Source organism: Barbus barbus (assembly GCF_936440315.1).
Source record: "Barbus barbus genome assembly, chromosome: 36".
NCBI classification, from domain to species: Eukaryota; Metazoa; Chordata; class Actinopteri; order Cypriniformes; family Cyprinidae; genus Barbus; species Barbus barbus.
The window spans coordinates 10,389,439-10,410,653 of NC_136714.1; the positions used below are offsets into that span (position 1 = coordinate 10,389,439).

A 21,215-nucleotide genomic window follows, 5' to 3' on the forward strand; every position below is an offset into this window, starting at 1 on the left:
ATTAAATGAAAAATATGTCAAAGACGACCACAAACTCTTCTGGAAACCTATATCAGGCAAGAATGGGACCAAATTTATGTCATCTATGTTCTATTGTGAATAAAATATTGGCTCATGTGATTTAAAATTCTTTTAGTTTTCATTTTATTAAAATATATTTAAAAAAAATGTCCCAACATTTCCGGAATTAAGGTTGTAAAAATCGCTTCATATGATCCCTTTAACAATGTTTCCAAAGATGTTAATAAAAGTTCAAATGAAGTGACTACACAAATTCTTTATTCAGTTGCAACTATATTTCATTGTACATACTGTTTGTCATATAAATATTCTCATTTTGAACCAATGGAAGTTTACTTATGTAACACGCAGGCAAAACATGCCAAATTCATCTATGAAAATGCACCTACTACTGGCCTTTGTAGAAATGAGACTATGGTTATTGTTTTTGTGACTGTAACCAGGTTCTAAAGTGCTCAATTTGAGCTGTGACGCTACTCCTGGCCGTGCCACCGGGGGCACTGTACTGTTCAACACTTTTGGTGTAGTCCCACACTGAAGAAACATCCTTGTCAAACAAAAGGCTGGAGAGAAAGAAAGAAACAAATACATTTGAAAAAAAATCTAAATAAAAACATTTAATATACTTTTAGATGTCCTTTTAGTTTGAATGTAACTGCTGACCTGACAGTTTGAAGGTCCTCTACAGTGAGTTTAGACAGATGGATGTTCTTCGATTCAGCGATATAAACGGCTTTCCCAGCACAACTGTGGGCCTCTCTGAAAGGCATCTTTGATATATGCGTATAAATATATCAGATTTCATCAAGCTCCACTGACATGCAAAATCTTAAAACTGTAAATTGATGTATTGATGGACTTACTCCCTTTCTGACCAGATGGTAGGCAAGATCAGTGGCCAGCATATCCGCACTGAGGGCCCCTTCCATCGCTGCTTGGTTGACCTGAGGAATGGAAAAGTACAAGTGCTTAAGATCTACTGCTCAACAATGAATAAAAAAAAGAAATGAAACAACAGTTTTTTTTTACCACTCACATTTTAGACTGACAATGGATTACGACATGCTCAAACACGTCTGCATCTCATTCAACATTTCATCGACTTGCTATTTAACTGAAGTAACAGTTTTGTTTTTGATTGCCATTGTTCATGACAAAACAACATTAACTTGTTATAACCTGTCCCTCACCTTTAGAGTTGAAATTACTCCTGTAGCCACCTGCAGCACAGCATGTACTGTATCATATGTGTCAAACATGGCCTCCTTATCCTCCTGCAGTGACAAAATATTAGTGCTGTCAAATGATTAATCACGATTAATTGCATCCAAAATAAACGTTTTTGTTCACATACTACATGTACGTGTACTGTGTTTATTTATTATGTATATATAAATACACATACATACAGTATATATTTTGAAAATATTTACATGTATATATTTTTTTAATTTATATTAGTAGATTTTATATTATATATAAATATATTTAATATATAAGCATAGCAAGATTTTCTTAAATATATGCATGCATGTGTTTGTATTTATATATACATAATAAATATACACCGTACACACTCATATCATGTAAACATTTTTTTTTTATTTTGGATGCAATTAATCGCGATTAATCGTTTGACAGCACTACAAAATATATATTCAGAAAAATGTTTAAAGTAAAAATCATATTTTCTGGCTGTCAAGGACATACCTGTAGGTCTTTGTTGTATGTGCTGGGTAAGCCCTTGAGAGTCATCAGAAACCCTGCACACTGTATTACAATGAAATTTAAATTAGATAAAGCATTAACATAAAATGATTTTTTTCTTTTTTTAAAATTGTTATCTTACCCTATCTCACCTTTGTGGTGTATGATTATGTTTATTTAATTTGATTAAATAATATTTAAAATATTTGCATTTTAATATTATAATATTTAAAATAATTTAATATGTTTGTATATCTTAATTATTATTTTAAGTATTTGTAAAGTTATTTACTTTATAATTCTAGGTATGCGCTGATATATAAATTCTGGTCAATAAGCCAACACTTCATTTCATGTTATGGCGATATTAAAATATACTATTTGTTAAGGCATATAAATTTTTATTATTTCATTAAATAATATCTAAAACATAACTTTTATTTTTAATATTATAATATCTGTAATATTATTTTAAATATTTGTAATATTATTTTCTTTATAATTATTCTAGGGATGCACTAAAAATTCTGGCCTATAAGCCGATAAATATTTTTATGTTATAGCCAATAACCAATAAATGGGCAATATTAAAATATTACACTATTTTGTCTGTTAAGACCGTTAATTTTGTATTAATTGTATTAATTAAATTTTAAATATAATTTTTATTTTTAATACTATGCTTTTATTATTACTGTTATTTTAAATAAAACTGATAATTAGTTTAATGTTCTTGCAGATAACCGATAAAGGCGATATTAAAATATTCGATTATTTTGTCTCAATAAATAAAAAATAAAATATTAAAAACTAAAGTCAATTTAAAAATAGGCATGCACTATTAAATAACCATTGCCCGATAAGGTACTATAATATTGTGCATACCTAAAGGAATAGCACTAAACTGACAGCCCTAATACTAATTATTAAATTTCCCATAGATTGACCTTAATCATAATACTAATTATTTAAATGGCAGGAGTATCTCTGTAGGCCAGTACTGGTGTCTCGGGTTGGCTTCATTAGTCTGTGCTGTATCTTACTCTGCCAAACACTCGGCCTGCTTTGCTTCGGATGAGCTCCAGGCTGTCTGCGTTCTTCTTCTGAGGCATTAAACTGCTCCCAGTGCTGCTCTCGCAAACACAAACACCACAGCTCTGATTAACTACACACACTGGGCACACATACAAAACAGAAGTGGATTGAATCCCTCAGTACACACATCAGCCAGCTCGTGTTCACAGCATCTGTGTTGAGTATCATCCACTAATTAAGACAACACACTGAATCCTGCACTCCGTGGCAGATAGTCAGCTTTTCCAAACATGATAATGTTGTTAATAAATAGGCAATAATTATTTCTGAGTGAACATTTACTATTTAACTTTAAGGTCGTTACCGGTGATTCAGTTTTTTCAGGATTCTTTGATGAATTTCATTTTGTGCTTTTTGCATTTATTAAAGGGAAAGTTCATCCAAAAATGAAAATTGTGTCATCATTTACTCACCCTCAAGTAGTTCCAAACCTGTATGAATGTCTTTGTTCTGCCGAATACAAAGGAAGATATTTTGAAGAAAGTTTGTAACCAGGCTGTTTTGGGGCACCATTGACTTCCATAGTAGGAACAAAAAATACTATGGAAGTCAATGGTGCCCCAGAACTGCTCTGTTTCCCACATTCTTCAGAATATCTTCCTTTGTGTTCAGCAAAACAGAGACATTCATACAGGTTTGGAACTACTTGAGGGCGAGTAAATGATGACAGAATTTTCATTTTTGGGTGAACTATCCCTATGGTCTCAAACTCAGTTCCTGGAGGGCCACAGATCTGCATAGTTTAGCCCCAACCAGCTCCAACTCACACCTGCTTGGAAGTTTCTAGTAATCCTGAAGACCTTGATTAGCTGGATCAGGTGTGTTTCATTAGGGTTGGAGCAAAACTGTGCAGAGCTGTGGCCCTCCAGGAATTGAGTTTGAGACCACTGCTTTAAATAAAGCAATGACAGAAATGGGATCGGAACATCACCCAGGTCAGACCTGGGAACTTTATGTCAAGAGCACATGCAAAGCCTGATGATCATAGTGAATGAATTTCAATCAGTGTGAAATATTTTGAAATTCTGAATGAATTGTGTTTTCAAGATTGCCCATTGCTGTCATTTCCTATTATTAATCATGTGTTGTTCTCACCTGTATGCATCAGCCAGAGTGATGAAGGAGAACTCCTTTGTACTGTACAAAATCAGATCCTCTGCCATCTTGCTGAGGTGTGTGACACACATTGATCCCCAGAAGAGAAACTCAGCTGTCCAAAAACAAACAAACACATCGAGTTAAACAGAATATTCACCAAAAATGAAAATTCTTTGATCATTTACTCTCCATCATGTTGATCGAAATCTGATCTTTATTCTGTGGAATATAAAGGAAGGTATTTTAAAGAATGTTGGTAACTAAACAGTTTTGGTGACCAAAGATTTCCATCTTATGGACCAAAAAAAGCACTGTGACATTTTTCAAAAGATGTGTTTTATGTTCCACAGAAGAATTAAAGACACACAGGTTTGGAACAACTTAAGGGTCAGTAAATGTTGACAAATTTTTTTTTTTTTTTTTGGTGAACTATCCCTTTAATTACAAGGGACACTGATGACCACATACCCTTAGATGATTTTTGCAGCATTATTACACATACCAACAAAATCCCTCTGTCCAGTAGCATCCATACTGTTAATGCTGATACTATCAAAATTTAGTTCTGGGGAGTGATAAAAAAAAATACATCAGATGAAAAATTCAAATAGGTGACCAGTTTGACCTGTATACGCAAGCATATATCACAGGAACATAATTCACAAATTATTAATTGTATGGGAATACAAATAACGTCAACCTTGACGAAGAAGTTCTCTATCAATGTTGAAGGGATTCCCAGCAATAGCTCCACTGCAAGGCAAATAAATATATATCATATATCAATGTATCTCAAAAATAAAAGTGTGTACAGTTCAAAGGTTTAGTGACAGTAAGACTTTTTTTGTAAACTTAAAACTGTTATTTAGTCAAAGATGCATTAGAAAAGGACAGTGAAGACATCTATAATGAATAATTATCAAAGATTGGATTTCAAATAAATGCAGTTCTTTTGAACTTTCTATTATTAAATAATTAAGAAAAAAATGTATCACAGCTTTCACGAAATGATTAAGCAGTACAAGTGTTTTCAACATTGAAAATAATAAGAAATGTTTCTTGAACACCAAATCAGCCTATTAGCATGATTTCTAAAGGATCATGTGACACTGAAGACTGGAGTAATGATGCTGAAAATGTAACTTTGCATCACAGGAATAAATTACATTTTAAAGTATATTAAAATAGAAAATGGTTATTTTTAATTATAATAATATTACTGTATTTCTAATCCAATAAATTCAACCTTAATATGCATAAGAGAATTCTTTTAAATATATGAAGTTTTGTATATACACAAAACTAACCTTCCTAGGGGCATCACATTAGCACGTTTCCTGATGTCCTCCAGTAGTTCAACATCTCTGCTTAGTGCCACTGCATGACTGCAAGAAACCATGAACAATGAACTTATGACCATACATATGTACCAACAAGTCCAAATATACAAGATCCCGACATTACTGTTACCTTGCCTTGAGTAAAATATAATTAAGACAGAATTCTTCTACTGAAATGCACCTGAGAATCCAGTGACTCCATCTGATTGGCTGGGCCCTTTGCATGTGAGTGTATCCAGGGCACAGGATTTCAATCTCTCTGGATGGACAAAGGAAAATAGTTTGGGATGTGTGTTTGGTAATTGTACATTAGTCAGATCTCTACAGATATCTTGATAATTAATATTTCTTACGCTGCAGCTCTTTCCACCATAGTGCTGATGAGCTGCAAAGCCAGCTCTTTCAGGGTGGTAATAGAGTCCCGCAGCCAGAGCCGCATATCTGTTGCAACCTATCCAACAAATAAAAAGAGTTCAGTCAAAAGCCTATATGCCATGTGATATCATGTGACAAATTACTAAATTTAAACCTGATCATTTCTGCTCCTGCCTGTGTGAAGCTTTCCAGCTGGATCCCCAATAAATTCCTTTAAAAGAAGACATGAACATTGACTGAATTTTGGTTCCTGTAATATTATTATGTATTGTACGGAACTATAAGCTACACCATATTGATCAAATATTTTCTTATTCAATAAAAGTAAATGTTAGAACCAATGAGGAAAGTTTTCTTTTGACCTTCAGCCTGCGTTCATTGGCTGTGTGGATATCCTCGTCTCCTGGTTTTATCTTGAACTCGCCTTTGGACCATTCATCAAAGACCTGATAAAGATATTTTTTAAATACCTCAGTTATTTATATTGTGACAATGAATTAAAATAATATTTTTTGCAATATTTACAGCCATTATAGGGGAGACTGGGTTAGTTGTCACTAGAGCTATATCTCGGGACTAAAACCATAAAAAAAAAAAAAACTTGAAATGCAAAAAAACTTACAATAAAATTAAATAAAAACTTATTTTATTTCAGCTAGTTGCCAAGGAAACATTTTTCATTTAGTTTAACTTGATATTAAAATGATACTAAAAAACTAAAACTACAATAAAAATTAATAGAATCTACGTAGACATATATACACACACATACATACATATATATATATTTGACAAAAACATAACCAAATCACTAAACTTTAACTAAAATTAACATGATAACAAAAACTATAATATCTCAATGGTTCTAAAATAACACTGCAGTAGCTATATAAAGGTTTAAAATAATAATAAAGGTTTTGTTTTAGTCCAATTACACAAATGTGTGTTTTCTCTAGCAGATGTTTGTTGGTTTCAAATGCTGTCTTAATTAGAATTAATAGAATAATTATATTTTAAAAAATGCAATACTATATAGAGTAAATTTTGTGAATTTTATACTTCAAACCTCAAAAAAAAACAAAAAACAAATTCAAAATCATCATATTTTGTAACAGCTGTTGGGTATTTTTTTAGTTTCACATAGATTATATTTTTATTGGGAAAAGTTGTCATGTATGTGTTTTACTTTTTTGTACAATACATTAAACTATTTGTTGAGTTAATGAGTCAATATTTTTGTACATTACCTTTTAAATTTCTGCTGTTTCATACCAGTTTTATCATTTAAATATCGGGCCATTTTGCATGGTCAGTGTTTGGTGAATGAACTCTCTTTTTTTCTTGGACAATAATGTGGAAATTAAATATTCAAAGTGTGACAACTAGCCCCGGTCTCCTCTGTTTGGCCAATTATGCTGTCAGGATGTTGAATGGCAGTAGCTTCAGGGAAATTTACAATAGGCATCATCAGCATTGTCACATGGCTATTGTTTTGTGCACATGGAGGTGTCTGTGTCAGGGCGTATTTTTGTCTGTGATGTATTAAGCTTTGGTGTCAAAGGGGGAATGGACTATGGTACAGTATCCTGGTAAATATTTACAAAGCATCACAATTCAAGAGACAGATGGCATTGTAAAAACACCCATATAACCTGGTACGGGATTATGCGTCAGATAATGTGGTAAATAATATAATCACCTTGTCAAGTCCTGTAAGAATCTGTTCCATCTCGTTTTGCGTGACCAGACCTGCTTTCTGTAAGGCTTTGACATATGCTTTACTCCCTTTAATATCAGCTTCCCACATGCGCTGGTCGTACGCGATTGACGCGTTGAACTTTTCCATTATAGGGTCGGTGTTTCCCACAAAGCGACCACCCCATAGTTTATTTCCCTGTTTAACACAAAGTAATAAACATACACATTAAGGAAGGTAAATCATCGCTTACACACACACACACACAATGCACTAAATCAGGCTGACTTCAGAAAGATGAGCGATCTTTACCTCTGAGCTTGCCATTGTAACAGTATCAAGCAGTCTTTATAGCGATGAGCAGATGTCGGATATTTATGTCGGATATTTCAAGGATCAGTGCCGTATGCTTTCACCGATTCATTAGAGTGAATTACTGTTAAAAGCTGTATATCCAGTTGATTATGGCATTAATTTCTTCCTCTTTTATTTTGGGAACGCGAAAACCCCGCCCACAATATGCTAATTAGATGCTCGCGAACCAACCAAAATCTAAAGCACAATTTTTCGGGAGCTGCCAATCATTTTAGAGAACAAATCACCTTTAGTGTATCGAAGCCTAAGGAACCGCCTCCCTAAAGAGAGAAAACACTCTGCAGTTATAGTACCCTAATGTTTGTGCTATTGTGTAATGAAACTGAATTAATAAAAAAATTAAAATATAAAATGATACAATTTTGAATTGCGGATAGCGCTATGTCCTTAAACCGAGACGTTACACAAAAAATTATGAATATAGCTGTACTTCATGTATTTAAGTATTTTATTTCACTTTTATGTCTTTTTTGAGTATATCTTTGTAATATACCTGTGTAAATGAGGTTAACACCATGCGTGTAACTATTAGTGACAACCTTAATATTTCCCCAACTTGCAGACAATAATACATTACAATAATACAAACCTTACGTGTTATAATTGCTTGCGAAATGTTTGCACATTGAATTGAGATTTGTATGTTTGCTCTTGCATCTGTTTATGAATCTATTTCTCTATTTGGGTCATTTATTTATCAGATATTCTGTTGATTCCTGCAATCATAATATATTTTTTGAAAGTAATTCATAATATTGCTTTTATATACTATCATCTTATATAAATATAACATATTTTATATAAATATAATCTTACTATATAACTTTTAATAATTTTTAATGTCACTTCCACAATATTTCTGACTTTTTTTATTAGGTCGCAGGATTCATTTTGTTGCACGGGCGAAACATTATAGTCAGATCTTTATTAAAATTACTACTATACAAATTATTTGTAAACAGTAATGGTTACAGGAATATTTAACCTGGGTGGGAACGTTTAACAGCATGCTTCGTTTTCTCACCGGATCGTTATTAGTTAGAACCAACAAGGCAAGCGGGATGGAAGTGTACGCGATTTCATTTTACTTTATTCGTTTAAACATGCAATAATCGTTTTGTTGAAAATACCCAGTATATGGCGCTGTGATTAGAAAAAAATAACTGTTTTCCATGTTTACACTGAAATAACGAGGATATGCGGCTCACGTGAACAATACTGCTGTATTCTAATCTTTAGATGACGGTGAACGCTACATATGCAGTTATTGTCATAAAGCTCAGATAAAATTGATTATGAGCTGATCTGTTTCAAATGTAATGATGGACGTAAAGACTATTTATTGGCATCAGTAATTGATGTTTATTTGTAATATCGTAGCAATAGTGCCATGGGTTTGAGCTTCCCTTTGCTCACACATGAGTTAATCCTAATATAAATATTTTGTTTTGCAGAAGGGACGCCAATGCTGCTATGCTAAGCAATTATGAGGTCTGTATGCATTTTAAACCTTTTTAGATTAATTTTGGTTCATGTTGTACAATTCAATGTGTGTGTTATCAGAAATGCATGTTGTAAATGTTAAATTGTTAAGATTATTTGTGACTGTACAAATGCACTCTCTTCCACTAGGTCTATCAGTTGCTGACAGACCTGAAAGAAAAAAGAAAGGAGATGGTTAAAAATAAGCACAGCACGGGACAGCAGAATCTCAACACCATCATGTATGAGGTGCCTGTTTTTGATGTGATTTGAAGCATCTCGTAAACAAAGATTATATTAATGTTTCTGTCTATGAGAGATTGTTTTCTTCATGATCTTCAGACAGGGTTGATCACTCATGCCCTTTAACATTTGATGTGTCTGCCTCCGTAGACCCTGAAGTACCTCTCCAAGACGCCGTGTGCTCATCAGAATCCAGATACTGTGAAGGAGTTCCTCACTGCTATGCTGCCTCACAAGCTCACTAAGTGAGTAACAGAAAACATTCTTTTTTATTCCTTATTTTGCACCGAAATGCCTTGTTTTATGGTGGAAAACACAGGCATAGGAAAACTTATAGACCTGTCACAAACAGTGTTACAAGATCTGTCTGTGTCACACTAAATACAGTGTATTACAACCACTTTATAATCTATGTTTGAGATGTATCATTATCATGTGATGTTTGAGACTACAGTGCAGTTTTCACAGTTGATGTTTTGCATTTGATAGTGTGTCTAGTATTACTGCACCTGTTTTTAAACTGTGACTAAAGTTGACAGTTGCTGGTTCTTTTTCCTGTTCCTCTTTAAAGAGCTGAGAAGTTGCAGCTGCTTAACCACAGACCTCAGACTGCTGTCGAAATTCAGCTGGTGAGACAATTTTTTATACCTTTTTTAATACCCTTTTTCCTTCTTTACATCTTTGCCTATTTCTTAGAGAGTAGTAAGATTGTACACTGTTCAAGAGTTTGGGGTCCGTCCGTGAACACCCTAACCCCCCTCACTCCAACAATGATGCATTAAATTTATGAAAAATGACAGTAAAGACATATGATGTATCTATTTCTATTTAAAATGTTGTTCATTTGATCTTTCAGAGAATCCTGAAAAAAATGTCACTGTTTCCACAACAACAACAAAAAAGTAGCATTGATAATATTGTTTCTTGAGTAGCAAATCAGAATATTAGAATGATTTCTGAAGGATCATGTGTCTCTAAAGACTGGAGTAATTGCTGCTGAAAATTCATCTCTGCCATTACAGGAATAAACTACATTTTGAAATATTAAAAATTATTTAACATTTTAATAATATATCACAATATTTCTGTTTTTAATGTTTTTTTGATTAAATAAATGCAGTGAGCATAAGAGACTAATTTAAAAAACATGAAGAAAATCTTACAAACCCCTAATTTTTTCATGGAAGTATATAATGTAGAAAATCTTCTATTTATCTCAAAGAAATCTCTTGAGTCGAGAAGTTCCTGATGCCAAAATTAGACTTTATTGGTCGAGACACAAAGCTGAGATGCCAGCAGAACATCTGACCATCTCACTTGTAGCTCACACATGTATATCTTTTTCAACCAATAATCTCATTATGGGCGTTATCCTCCTTTTTTCTTTTTGAATCTCCTCAATACTCCTGCCAAAGTTATTTCTTTAATCTTCTAGCTTGTTTGTAATAGTGGCATCCTGCCAGTTAGCTTATTTTAAATAATAATAATAATAATGTTCTCAGGAAAAATACTGATATTATATATTTGTGCAATCTGACAGACTGGTACATGTATAGACATTGAGCAATAGTGTTCTTAGAACATTCTAGTTTGGCCCACGGCCCAGTTTGGGCTTGTTTTTATTTGAATAATAAAAATACACCATTAAAAGCAAATGGCATATTCAGATTGTTGTTTAGAAATTAGACTTGAAGGAGCATTAACTAAGATTAATAAATGGTTTAAAAGTATTTTTCATTGTTAGTTCATATAGTTAACTAATGTTAACAAATGGAATCTTGCTGTAAAGTGTTTCTTCTGTTATTGTGTATTCTGAGTTTGTTAAAATGATTTGTTTGATGTCACAATGGCTATTGCTTTTGGTTTGAAAAAGTAAGTTTATTTTGAATTTAATGATGAATTTGAGACCAAAGGACACAGTGAGGGAAAGTGGATACGTTCTTTAAAAAGTGTTTTGATGAGATTTGTGAATGTTGGTCCAGTTTTTGATTGGTTATTGACACATTTATGTCATTGCATTGTCATTATGGCATTACTTCACACTATACTTTTGCCTACATGAAACAAAAAATGAAATTTATTTTCAGATAAACAGAATTTATAGTTGATAATATTAACAATATTATTACAAGGATAAATGTATCGATTTGGTACCTTTAAGCCCCAGGCTTTATCTGTGCACATGCAAAAAGTCAGTGGAAGGGAATGACGAGAGAGAGGATAGTTTTTGAATGACCAGCGCTGGATAATAGATGTACAGGTCCTTCTCAAAAAATTTGCATATTGTGATAAAGTTCATTATTTTCTGTAATATACTGATAAACATTAGACTTTCATATATTTTAGATTCATTACACACAACTGAAGTAGTTCAAGCCTTTTATTGTTTTAATATTGATGATTTTGGCATACAGCTCATGAAAACCCAAAATTCCTATCTCAAAAAATTAGCATATCATGAAAAGGTTCTCTAAACGAGCTATTAACCTAATCATCTGAATCAACTAATTAACTCTAAACACCTGCAAAAGATTCCTGAGGCTTTTAAAAACTCCCAGCCTGGTTCATTACTCAAAACCGCAATCATGGGTAAGACTGCCGACCTGACTGCTGTCCAGAAGGCCATCATTGACACCCTCAAGCAAGAGGGTAAGACACAGAAAGAAATTTCTGAACGAATAGGCTGTTCCCAGAGTGCTGTATCAAGGCACCTCAGTGGGAAGTCTGTGGGAAGGAAAAAGTGTGGCAGAAAACGCAGCACAACGAGAAGAGGTGACCGGACCCTGAGGAAGATTGTGGAGAAGGACCGATTCCAGACCTTGGGGGACCTGCGGAAGCAGTGGACTGAGTCTGGAGTAGAAACATCCAGAGCCACCGTGTACAGGCGTGTGCAGGAAATGGGCTACAGGTGCCGCATTACCCAGGTCAAGCCACTTTTGAACCAGAAACAGCGGCAGAAGCGCCTGACCTGGGCTACAGAGAAGCAGCACTGGACTGTTGCTCAGTGGTCCAAAGTACTTTTTTCGGATGAAAGCAAATTTTGCATGTCATTCGGAAATCAAGGTGCCAGAGTCTGGAGGAAGACTGGGGAGAGGGAAATGCCAAAATGCCTGAAGTCCAGTGTCAAGTACCCACAGTCAGTGATGGTCTGGGGTGCCATGTCAGCTGCTGGTGTTGGTCCACTGTGTTTTATCAAGGGCAGGGTCAATGCAGCTAGCTATCAGGAGATTTTGGAGCACTTCATGCTTCCATCTGCTGAAAAGCTTTATGGAGATGATTTCATTTTTCAGCACGACCTGGCACCTGCTCACAGTGCCAAAACCACTGGTAAATGGTTTACTGACCATGGTATTACTGTGCTCAATTGGCCTGCCAACTCTCCTGACCTGAACCCCATAGAGAATCTGTGGGATATTGTGAAGAGAAAGTTGAGAGACGCAAGACCCAACACTCTGGATGAGCTTAAGGCCGCTATCGAAGCATCCTGGGCCTCCATAACACCTCAGCAGTGCCACAGGCTGATTGCCTCCATGCCACGCCGCATTGAAGCAGTCATTTCTGCAAAAGGATTCCCGACCAAGTATTGAGTGCATAATTGAACATAATTATTTGAAGGTTGACTTTTTTTGTATTAAAAACACTTTTCTTTTATTGGTCGGATGAAATATGCTAATTTTTTGAGATTGGAATTTTGGGTTTTCATGAGCTGTATGCCAAAATCATCCATATTAAAACAATAAAAGGCTTGAACTACTTCAGTTGTGTTTTAATGAATCTAAAATATATGAAAGTCTAATGTTTATCAGTACATTACAGAAAATAATGAACTTTATCACAATATGCTAATTTTTTTAGAAGGACCTGTATAACCTATATATGACCTAACCTTACAGATGGTAGAGGAGAGTGAAGAAAGACTGACAGAAGAACAGATCGATGAACTTATACAGAAAGTCACAGACGTTCTGCCTGGTGACCCTCAGAAAGAAGGCAATGCATCTGCTGACCCTGAGATGGAGACAGACCAGTAGCATCACCCCTGGACACTCAATTATATATATATATATATATATATGTGTGTGTGTGTGTGTGTGTGTGTGTGTTTTCCCGTTAAAACAACTTTCTTCAGATTTGTTGACAGTGCTAGTGCTAATATAAAGTGATGTCTAAGAAAAGTGTTAAAACTTGTATTTATTTTTCCTGGTGTATATATTGTGCAATCATACGATAAAGAAATACCGTATATGACTTTGTCAGCTTTTTAAACCCATTTGTAGGAGTTGCATTGATCATCTTTCGAGGGGGAAGGATATAATCTTCTGGAGTCAAGACCATCTCACTTCCTCTCTTGCATCCTTCCTGTATTGCTTCTCTTTAATTTAGCACATAATTACACTGTTTAATCAGTGACCATTTTAAGATTTGATTTGAGAGAGATGAATACTGGTCGTTTAGTATTTATTATGGCCATTTATCATGTGTCACAGTATCTAGTGACCCAACTGCCTGAATATAAGATGCCAGTACATGGCTGCAACATTGAGCTCTTGTAATAACTAAGTTTACTGAGACTTTTATCCATAAAGCAGCTGAATGTGAATTTACTTGTAATGTGTCACTTAATCTTATTGTAAAAAGACGGTTTTCTCATTCCAGCCCTCCACAAAACAGTGCAACATTTAAGTTTCAGGCTTTATTTTATTGTAAATCTCATAACATATTGATTAAAAATGTATTACATTGACGGTTCTTCTGATGAGAATAGAGACAGGTTATATATTCAACACGAGTTTGGTTCATTACAGCAATGCCATAAACACAAAACCAATGAAACCCATCTGATTGGCAATAGACGTTTGCTGTAGCCAATGAAATGTGAGAGTTCTTCAGCGCTGTGGTAACTGTGGTATGAATTTATGAGTCTCTGCACGTAATTTATAGCTTTTCGCTGGAATCGAAGTGGTTTGACATCGATTCCTCACGTTTACACTGAAGATTAACGAGAAATGTGCTCGCGGTGTGAGACTCATTCTCAAAGTCAGAGCTTCATAGCTCCGTTTACACGATCTTCGCGTCTGCATTTCATCAGACAGACGTGATTCTAGAGAATGTAGGATTTCGAGGAGTAAGTTACTTCCTGTACGGTAAGACACAACACGCTCGGTTTTCTTGCTGAACTATTCATACTAACGGAGTTGTCGGGGGGTTTTTTACGTGTCGTGAGCGTGTTTCACTCACATAGTTTCCTTGTCGCAGGCCGTCGGTCGTGCTGGCGAGTAACTTTGTTCTCAGGTAGATTCGGTCCTCGGTTTCCCTTACAACCATTTAAAACGTGTGTTCGTGTCACACAGCTAATGCATCAGAGTGAAATCAGCCGTACTTATCAGTGCAAACGTGTGCATATGAACTGAAAAACGCGTTCAGCCTTGTTATACACGGTGATGATCGTCGAGCCGATCACATTTAATGTATCTGTCGACTTGTTGCATTATTGCAGTGGGTGCACGTTTCCTACAAAATACACGGCAGCGGTCTGATGTCACGGAACATATTTTTTGTCTGTACGCCTTTCTTAGCATTTTGGGAATTCAAACTCTGTTGTGATGCCAAAATCGCGATCCAATGTTGAACACAATTAAATATGCTGTCTAGGTAGAATGTATTTTCAGACTCTCTAAAAGGATGGAGACCACCAGTAAGCAACACGTACCAAGAAAACATCCTTTGATGTTAAAATTATTTTATTCCTGATTATTATGCAGAGAAGGTACTTATAGATTATTAGCTGTAATTTGATTAGTTTCACCTGGCTCAACCATTAGCGTGAGTCTGGGGTGGGATTATCTTTTTGTTTTACCAATAGAAGACAGATGGCAACCTGTTTAGAAACAGTCATTATGTCTCATTCACTGTTACTGGGGGGATTATTTATACACAGATTAATAAAATGATTAAAATGGCAACCTAATTCACAACACGTACATACAGACATTAATTTGATTTTAACCTAGTTCTAATACTAATGCAGTTGTATTATTCTAAATGAGCGATGCATGCTAACAAGGCAAGTCATTTACATTTACAAGTGCCCAATCATCTACATATAAGGGGTTTATATTTAAGATAAAATATATACATTAATAAAAACAGTTTCAATGCATTGCATGTCACAAATATCACCTTTGTGCATCTCGAAAGAAAACCGACCACAGGTACTTGCCACTTTCCACAACAGGATGCTTTAGTGCTTAAAGGTCTTAACGTGCATGGTTTGCCAAAAGTTTAAAGTTGACGTGTGAAAGTCTGAAAGATGCTGTTGATGCTCAAAAACAGAGGTTGGAGGTGTAACCTGCTCACACGGAGGTAGCAGTGTAACCAAAACATACCTGCTTGTGTGTGCAAAGGGAAACTAGATGTTCTAGTAGATTGGTAGGCCAACCGCTAAAAATCAAGATAAACATCTAAACTCACATAATATTTCTTGTTTTCATTTCAATTCCATCAAAAAGTAATTATTTTAATCATTTATGCCAATGAAATCTTTAAACATTTAGCATTGTCATCATTGTAGCATATGTGTTCTGTTGTCTATTGAAGATTATTCTACTTTGACCTGGATAACTGAGAATCTACACAATCTTAAACTAGATATGACACCTACAAGTTACACGCAACATAATTTCCACAGCATTACATTGTTTGTCTTATTACATTTTACAAGACATTGTCCTTTGATGTGTTTCGGCCTGCAATTCAAGCGTGGTTCTTGAGTTACAGCACTCAAATTGGCAAACTCTAATTGTCTAATACTATTACAGTAATGTTGTACTGTAATGGTATTAGATGTGACATTTAATGTAACATGAGATGCACCCTAGTAGCCAATGCTGAAACAGACCTGACCAAATCTGTTTTTTTCCCCCCTTTTTACAGGCACAATGGTGCTGACAGAGAACATAAGGCTTGATCAAGTTTGATTTTACTGAAGCTCCAAGCAAAGGCCTGAAGAGCTGCTGGATAGAAAACATTCGCCCATCCCTTCCCTCCCCCAAAAAACCTTTACCTAAGCTGCCTTTCAACATTCTTTCACCCTGAACCTTTCTGGAAAGCATCCGCTCTTCTTTTTTCCAAAATCCCTCTTGACCTTCCCTCCCCCTTCTTTCTGCTGAGTCTGTTTTACTAATTTTGTGGCCTCATTCTGCTTTTTTATAACCACAAACTGCATACTCCCTTAACTATAAGTCATGAGAAAACAAACATGCAACGTTCTTCTGGTCTGTGGGGTCATCAGCTCCATCACGGTATTTTATCTTGGCCTCAGCACGATTGAATGTCCAACTGCTCGTTCTCACACGGCACAGCACGGGTGGGTGGTTAATCAACATGCTGGCCGAAACCTAAGCGACCCGTTACAAATCCCTGAGGAGTACAATGAGGAAACCCCTCTCATTTTCATTGGCGGAGTCCCTCGTAGTGGCACCACACTGATGCGGGCTATGTTGGACGCCCACCCTCTCGTTCGGTGCGGAGAAGAGACCCGCGTCATCCCCCGGCTGTTAGCCATGCAGGCCACGTGGAGTCACTCCGCACGTGAACGGGTCCGTCTTGTCGAGGCTGGGGTCACCGATGAGGTCCTGGATTCAGCTGTACGTGCCTTCCTGTTGGAGATCATAGTGGGGCATGGCGAGCCCGCTCCGAGGCTCTGCAATAAGGACCCTTTCGCTCTGAAGTCCCTTTCCTACCTCTCCAAGCTCTTCCCAAAAGCAAAGTTTGTTCTTATGCTCCGTGATGGCAGGGCCACCGTACACTCTATGATTTCCCGCAAGGTGACTATCACCGGGTTTGACTTGACGAGTTACCGGGACTGTTTGGTGAAGTGGAACCGGGCGGTGGAGGTGATGTATGACCAGTGCCTGGCTGCAGCGGATGGCAACTGTCTGCCTGTGCATTACGAGCAGCTGGTCTTGTACCCTGAGTGGGTGATGCGCAAGCTCCTTCGGTTCCTGGATCTGCCTTGGGACACCGCCGTGCTGCACCACGAACAGCTTATTGGGAAAGCTGGTGGAGTTTCACTGTCAAAGTGAGTGAGTTTGAAGCTTTCAAATCTCAGGGGTATTTCAAGTAAATATATTAGGTGAAAGAGGTTCAGATGAGAATAAAGTATGGCAATCTCTGCCTTACATCTAAATAAAAAAATTATGTGAATTTTTAAGTGTTTGAAACATAGTAATACATGCGTAAATAACCCTCTGAGTGATAATTCACATAAAAATTCATATTTTTTTCAAACACTTCTTATACCTGAAGTGATCAAATGTTGTGTAACCACCTGACTAATGACTGGTCTTTGGGTGAGTGTCCACAAAACTGCAAGACTTTCTGACTGTTTGTTAGTGGTAGGCTATTTTAGAAAGGAAAATTTAAAAGATGAAAAAGAGGAATTAGGGAGAATAAATAAATTGTGAATAAAATATTACTTGTGTGTGAATAATATGTAATTATCTAATCAATAAAAAAGTAACCGTAGTCTTATTACGAGTATATTAAAATGTAATTTAATCTAATTACAAGTACTTAATTTTTGTTATCTAATTACGTAATCCAGATTACATGTAATCAGTTACTACCCAGCTCTCTCTCTCTCTCTCTCTCTCTCTCTCTCTCTCTCTCTCTGAGGGAATAACTGTTGCTATAAAATTAGAAGCACACAATTCCCTAGAATATCATTATATGCTTAAACATTAAGATTTGTACTCATAGAAATAACTAAAGAAGTCAAACCTGTTCATTAGAAGGGGGTGACCCAATACTTTTGGCAATATAGTGTAGAATAATTAGAATTAAAACTTGGTAACCATATATGAATGCATATTTGTCATTTTAATTGGATTTAGGACTGGTGGCGCTTAAGATATTTTTGGTCATTCAGTGTTTCTGTAAAAAGGGAAAAACCTAACAATAATACTGATCAGATATTAATAGTAACGAGGATAATAATAATAGTAGCACTAGTAGTACAAATTGTACTATTAATAACAATATAAAACCCACTAAGGATTAATTATCTGCCGGATTCATGAATATTGATCACGTTCGCTCAAACTGATTTGGTGTAATCAAAACAGGGAGGATAATTGCCGTTTGCAATCCCATAATCTTTGTAATAATGTTTTTGTAATTTATTTATTTTTCTTTTTTGCTAATTTTTTCCCCTTATTTTTCAAGAAAACACTAGACAACTTTTAAAATCTGAACACTTGTCAACTTTGTAAATGGTTACAGAGAACAACTGGGCATCATACACTAAATGACTGAGAGTCACCAGTCTTTCAAGTTGCTCCAAACACAGCAAACTGATGCAGAAATGTGAAAGTGACGACATATGGCCAAGTATGGTAACCCATACTCAGAATTTGTGCTCTGCATTTATCCCATCCACACACACACCGTGAACACACACCCAGAGCAGTGAGCTTCGTTGCTAGGAGATGACTAATGGAAACAACATGTGTTCTAAAATTGGCACAAAATACCATACATATTTGATACTCTCTGCCTGCATGCAATCATAGTCTGAAGCTAGAAAATCAGAGTATGAGATATGCTAAATCAGTCAAAATATGCACACCGGCTCTGACTTTTGGCAACTAGCATTGACTCTTCCAGAATGTAAATAGAAAGAAAATTCTAGGCAACATTTGTTATACTCCAGTCTTAAAACAAATTAGAACCATGTAGCCACAATTTACCTAAAACATTGAAACTAAATCTTAATTTATGACCGTGATATCTTGTTGTTTATCCCCTCCATGTTATATGTGTGATTCCATACATTTTTAATCCGATACTGATATGCCATTAAAAAATTTAAAAGAAAAACAGCTTTTTTTTCCCATCGAGTCTGACCCTGTTAATAATTTTCATTCACCGTTTCCTTTTACATCTACGGCTTTTCCAGATAATGGATTTTTACATGCATTTCCTTGTCAAGAGTTGACTTAGTGCTCTCTATGTAAATATTTCACTACTCTCTAATATGAGCATTACAACAAATAAATTAGAAGTAAATAGGGTGTTTGTTTGATCAGCAAGCATTTTCAAAGACATGGTGAGCACTAATTGGGTCACAGTCCTGTAATAAAGGAACCAGTGTTAGACATTAAAATGTCTCCCGCTGGAATAAGTAGATTTTAATTGTCAGATCTTTGTGCAATTTGTGATGTGGTCACTTTACTCTAAAAGGCAGATTTAATTTAATTTCATGATATCTTAGACAAACACTTAGGCCTCGTCAGCCATATTCCTAACTACAGTGTTTCTGAACAGATGTGTGATTATTCATTGTCTCTATTATCCCTGTCTCTCCTGCAGGGTGGAACTGTCAACGGATCAAGTAGTCAGGCCAGTGAATACAGAGGCTCTGTCTAAATGGGTGGGCAAGATCCCTGCTGATGTGGTGAATGATATGGCCAGCCTTGCCCCGATGTTAAGTCGCTTAGGTTATGACCCTCTAGCCAACCCACCAAACTACAGCAAGCCTGATCTCTTATTTCTCAACAACACAAAAATAGTGAGGTCAATCCAAAACTGAAAGGGCCTCTCAACCTGTGAAAACTATGAAGCAATAAACAATGTGCATTTTTTGAGCACGTAAAGCCTTTACTTGAATTAACAACTTCAGCAGTTTTGTTGGAAAAGAAATTCATGTTATAAAGGACCATTGTTGCTTGTGGCAACAGTTTCATACAGTGATACTTTTAATGTTGTATTGTAAAGTCTTTTTTTTTTCAATTAAATTTGATGTAAATGTTTTGCTACTTGTATGCTTTGGTGTTGCTAATAATGTCAGTCTACTGACTGTACTTTATTGTCTTTTGATTATTTTATATGTGTAAATGCATGCATGTTGTGGTAGATGTGTCATAATGAGTGATTATTACACAGGAAACTATGTTTGTGGAAAGAGGAAGTCAACAGTTGCACAGAATGACCACTTTTTTGCTTTGTTCTCCTTGACTGTAGAGTATAAAGGAAGTTTAGAAGTGTTTTATAAAAGTTGAGCTTTCAAAGACAATCTAATTTCATTGTAGGCCTTTTATTTTGAATTTATGAATTGCATACTTGACAAATGTGGTCCAAATATGAAGGACTTTGGTCTCTGCTGTGGATGAACTCTCAGTCCTCAACATTTCTTCATATATCTTTAAGTCTAGTAACATTAGACCAGTCTGTCTTATTGCATGAGATTGCAAAACTTGTTGTAAGATATTTATTAAATGTTGGTTATTTCTAAAGAAACCCTGTGTGAATATATGTGTGAGATGCTCAGATTATTATGTGGTATAATGAAAACCAATGTAGAGGACAATAAAAAATACTTTTCGATTGCCTTTTCAATTGTAATTGCATGACAAGTGAGGGGGAAAAAAAAAAAGAATTGACCCCGACGTGATTTGAACACGCAACCTTCTGATCTGGAGTCAGACGCGCTACCGTTGCGCCACGAGGTCTCAGTACACAATACTGGAATGATCAATTATAGTAGGATTAAGTGGGAAAAACGTGCAAAATTTCGCGCTACGTAAATTAGTCCGTGCGTTTGGATGTTAATAAAATGTATCTTGCAATCGCAAAACATTTTTCCTTAATCTGGAAAAAAAACATATTTAACGGTAACGTTAATTAACGTTAGGCTCCCGTGTACCTACTCTAATGCTGTTTCCTGAAAATGTAACGTTACATTAAAGTATAAAATTTAAGGGGGTAACTTCTATGTGATTTTA

The 21,215-nt window shown here is 35.6% G+C and overlaps 3 protein-coding genes across 7 annotated transcripts; 2 read left to right on the top strand and 1 right to left on the bottom strand.

The window, feature by feature from the left end:
* Positions 1-149: 149 nt before the first annotated feature.
* Positions 150-14,930, bottom strand: LOC306856354 (argininosuccinate lyase-like). Of its 2 annotated transcripts, none has more exons than XM_079395591.1 (16): positions 14,671-14,930; positions 7,336-7,530; positions 5,999-6,082; positions 5,791-5,847; positions 5,615-5,712; positions 5,443-5,520; positions 5,229-5,306; positions 4,622-4,674; positions 4,424-4,486; positions 3,919-4,033; positions 2,772-2,856; positions 1,732-1,791; positions 1,212-1,295; positions 885-965; positions 685-791; positions 150-584 (listed from the first exon to the last, which is right to left on the bottom strand). In XM_079395591.1, the coding sequence occupies exons 1-16, from the start codon at positions 14,755-14,757 to the stop codon at positions 440-442; spliced, it is 1,470 nt and encodes a 489-aa protein (XP_079251717.1). In that variant the 5' UTR covers positions 14,758-14,930; the 3' UTR covers positions 150-439. The 2 variants fall into 2 exon arrangements, with proteins under 2 accessions (XP_079251717.1, XP_079251718.1); XM_079395592.1 differs by lacking the exon at positions 14,671-14,930 and adding an exon at positions 7,645-7,846.
* Positions 8,740-14,028, top strand: LOC306856356 (DNA-directed RNA polymerase III subunit RPC9-like). 3 transcript variants are annotated; one of them, XM_079395596.1, is made up of 6 exons: positions 8,740-8,776; positions 9,162-9,198; positions 9,340-9,438; positions 9,583-9,677; positions 10,004-10,061; positions 13,326-14,028. In XM_079395596.1, exons 1-6 carry the CDS (start codon positions 8,769-8,771, stop codon positions 13,461-13,463), a joined length of 435 nt encoding a protein of 144 aa, XP_079251722.1. In that variant the 5' UTR covers positions 8,740-8,768; the 3' UTR covers positions 13,464-14,028. The 3 variants fall into 3 exon arrangements, with proteins under 3 accessions (XP_079251722.1, XP_079251723.1, XP_079251721.1); XM_079395597.1 differs by lacking the exon at positions 13,326-14,028 and adding an exon at positions 10,289-11,400 and having other exon boundaries at positions 8,744-8,776; XM_079395595.1 differs by lacking the exon at positions 13,326-14,028 and having other exon boundaries at positions 8,754-8,776; positions 10,004-10,332.
* LOC306856355 (protein-tyrosine sulfotransferase 1-like) lies at positions 14,310-20,822 on the top strand. Of its 2 annotated transcripts, none has more exons than XM_079395593.1 (3): positions 14,310-14,576; positions 16,366-17,512; positions 19,804-20,822. In XM_079395593.1, the coding sequence occupies exons 2-3, from the start codon at positions 16,677-16,679 to the stop codon at positions 20,021-20,023; spliced, it is 1,056 nt and encodes a 351-aa protein (XP_079251719.1). In that variant the 5' UTR covers positions 14,310-14,576; positions 16,366-16,676; the 3' UTR covers positions 20,024-20,822. The 2 variants fall into 2 exon arrangements, with proteins under 2 accessions (XP_079251719.1, XP_079251720.1); XM_079395594.1 differs by having other exon boundaries at positions 14,310-14,557.
* The last annotated feature ends 393 nt before the right edge of the window (positions 20,823-21,215 follow it).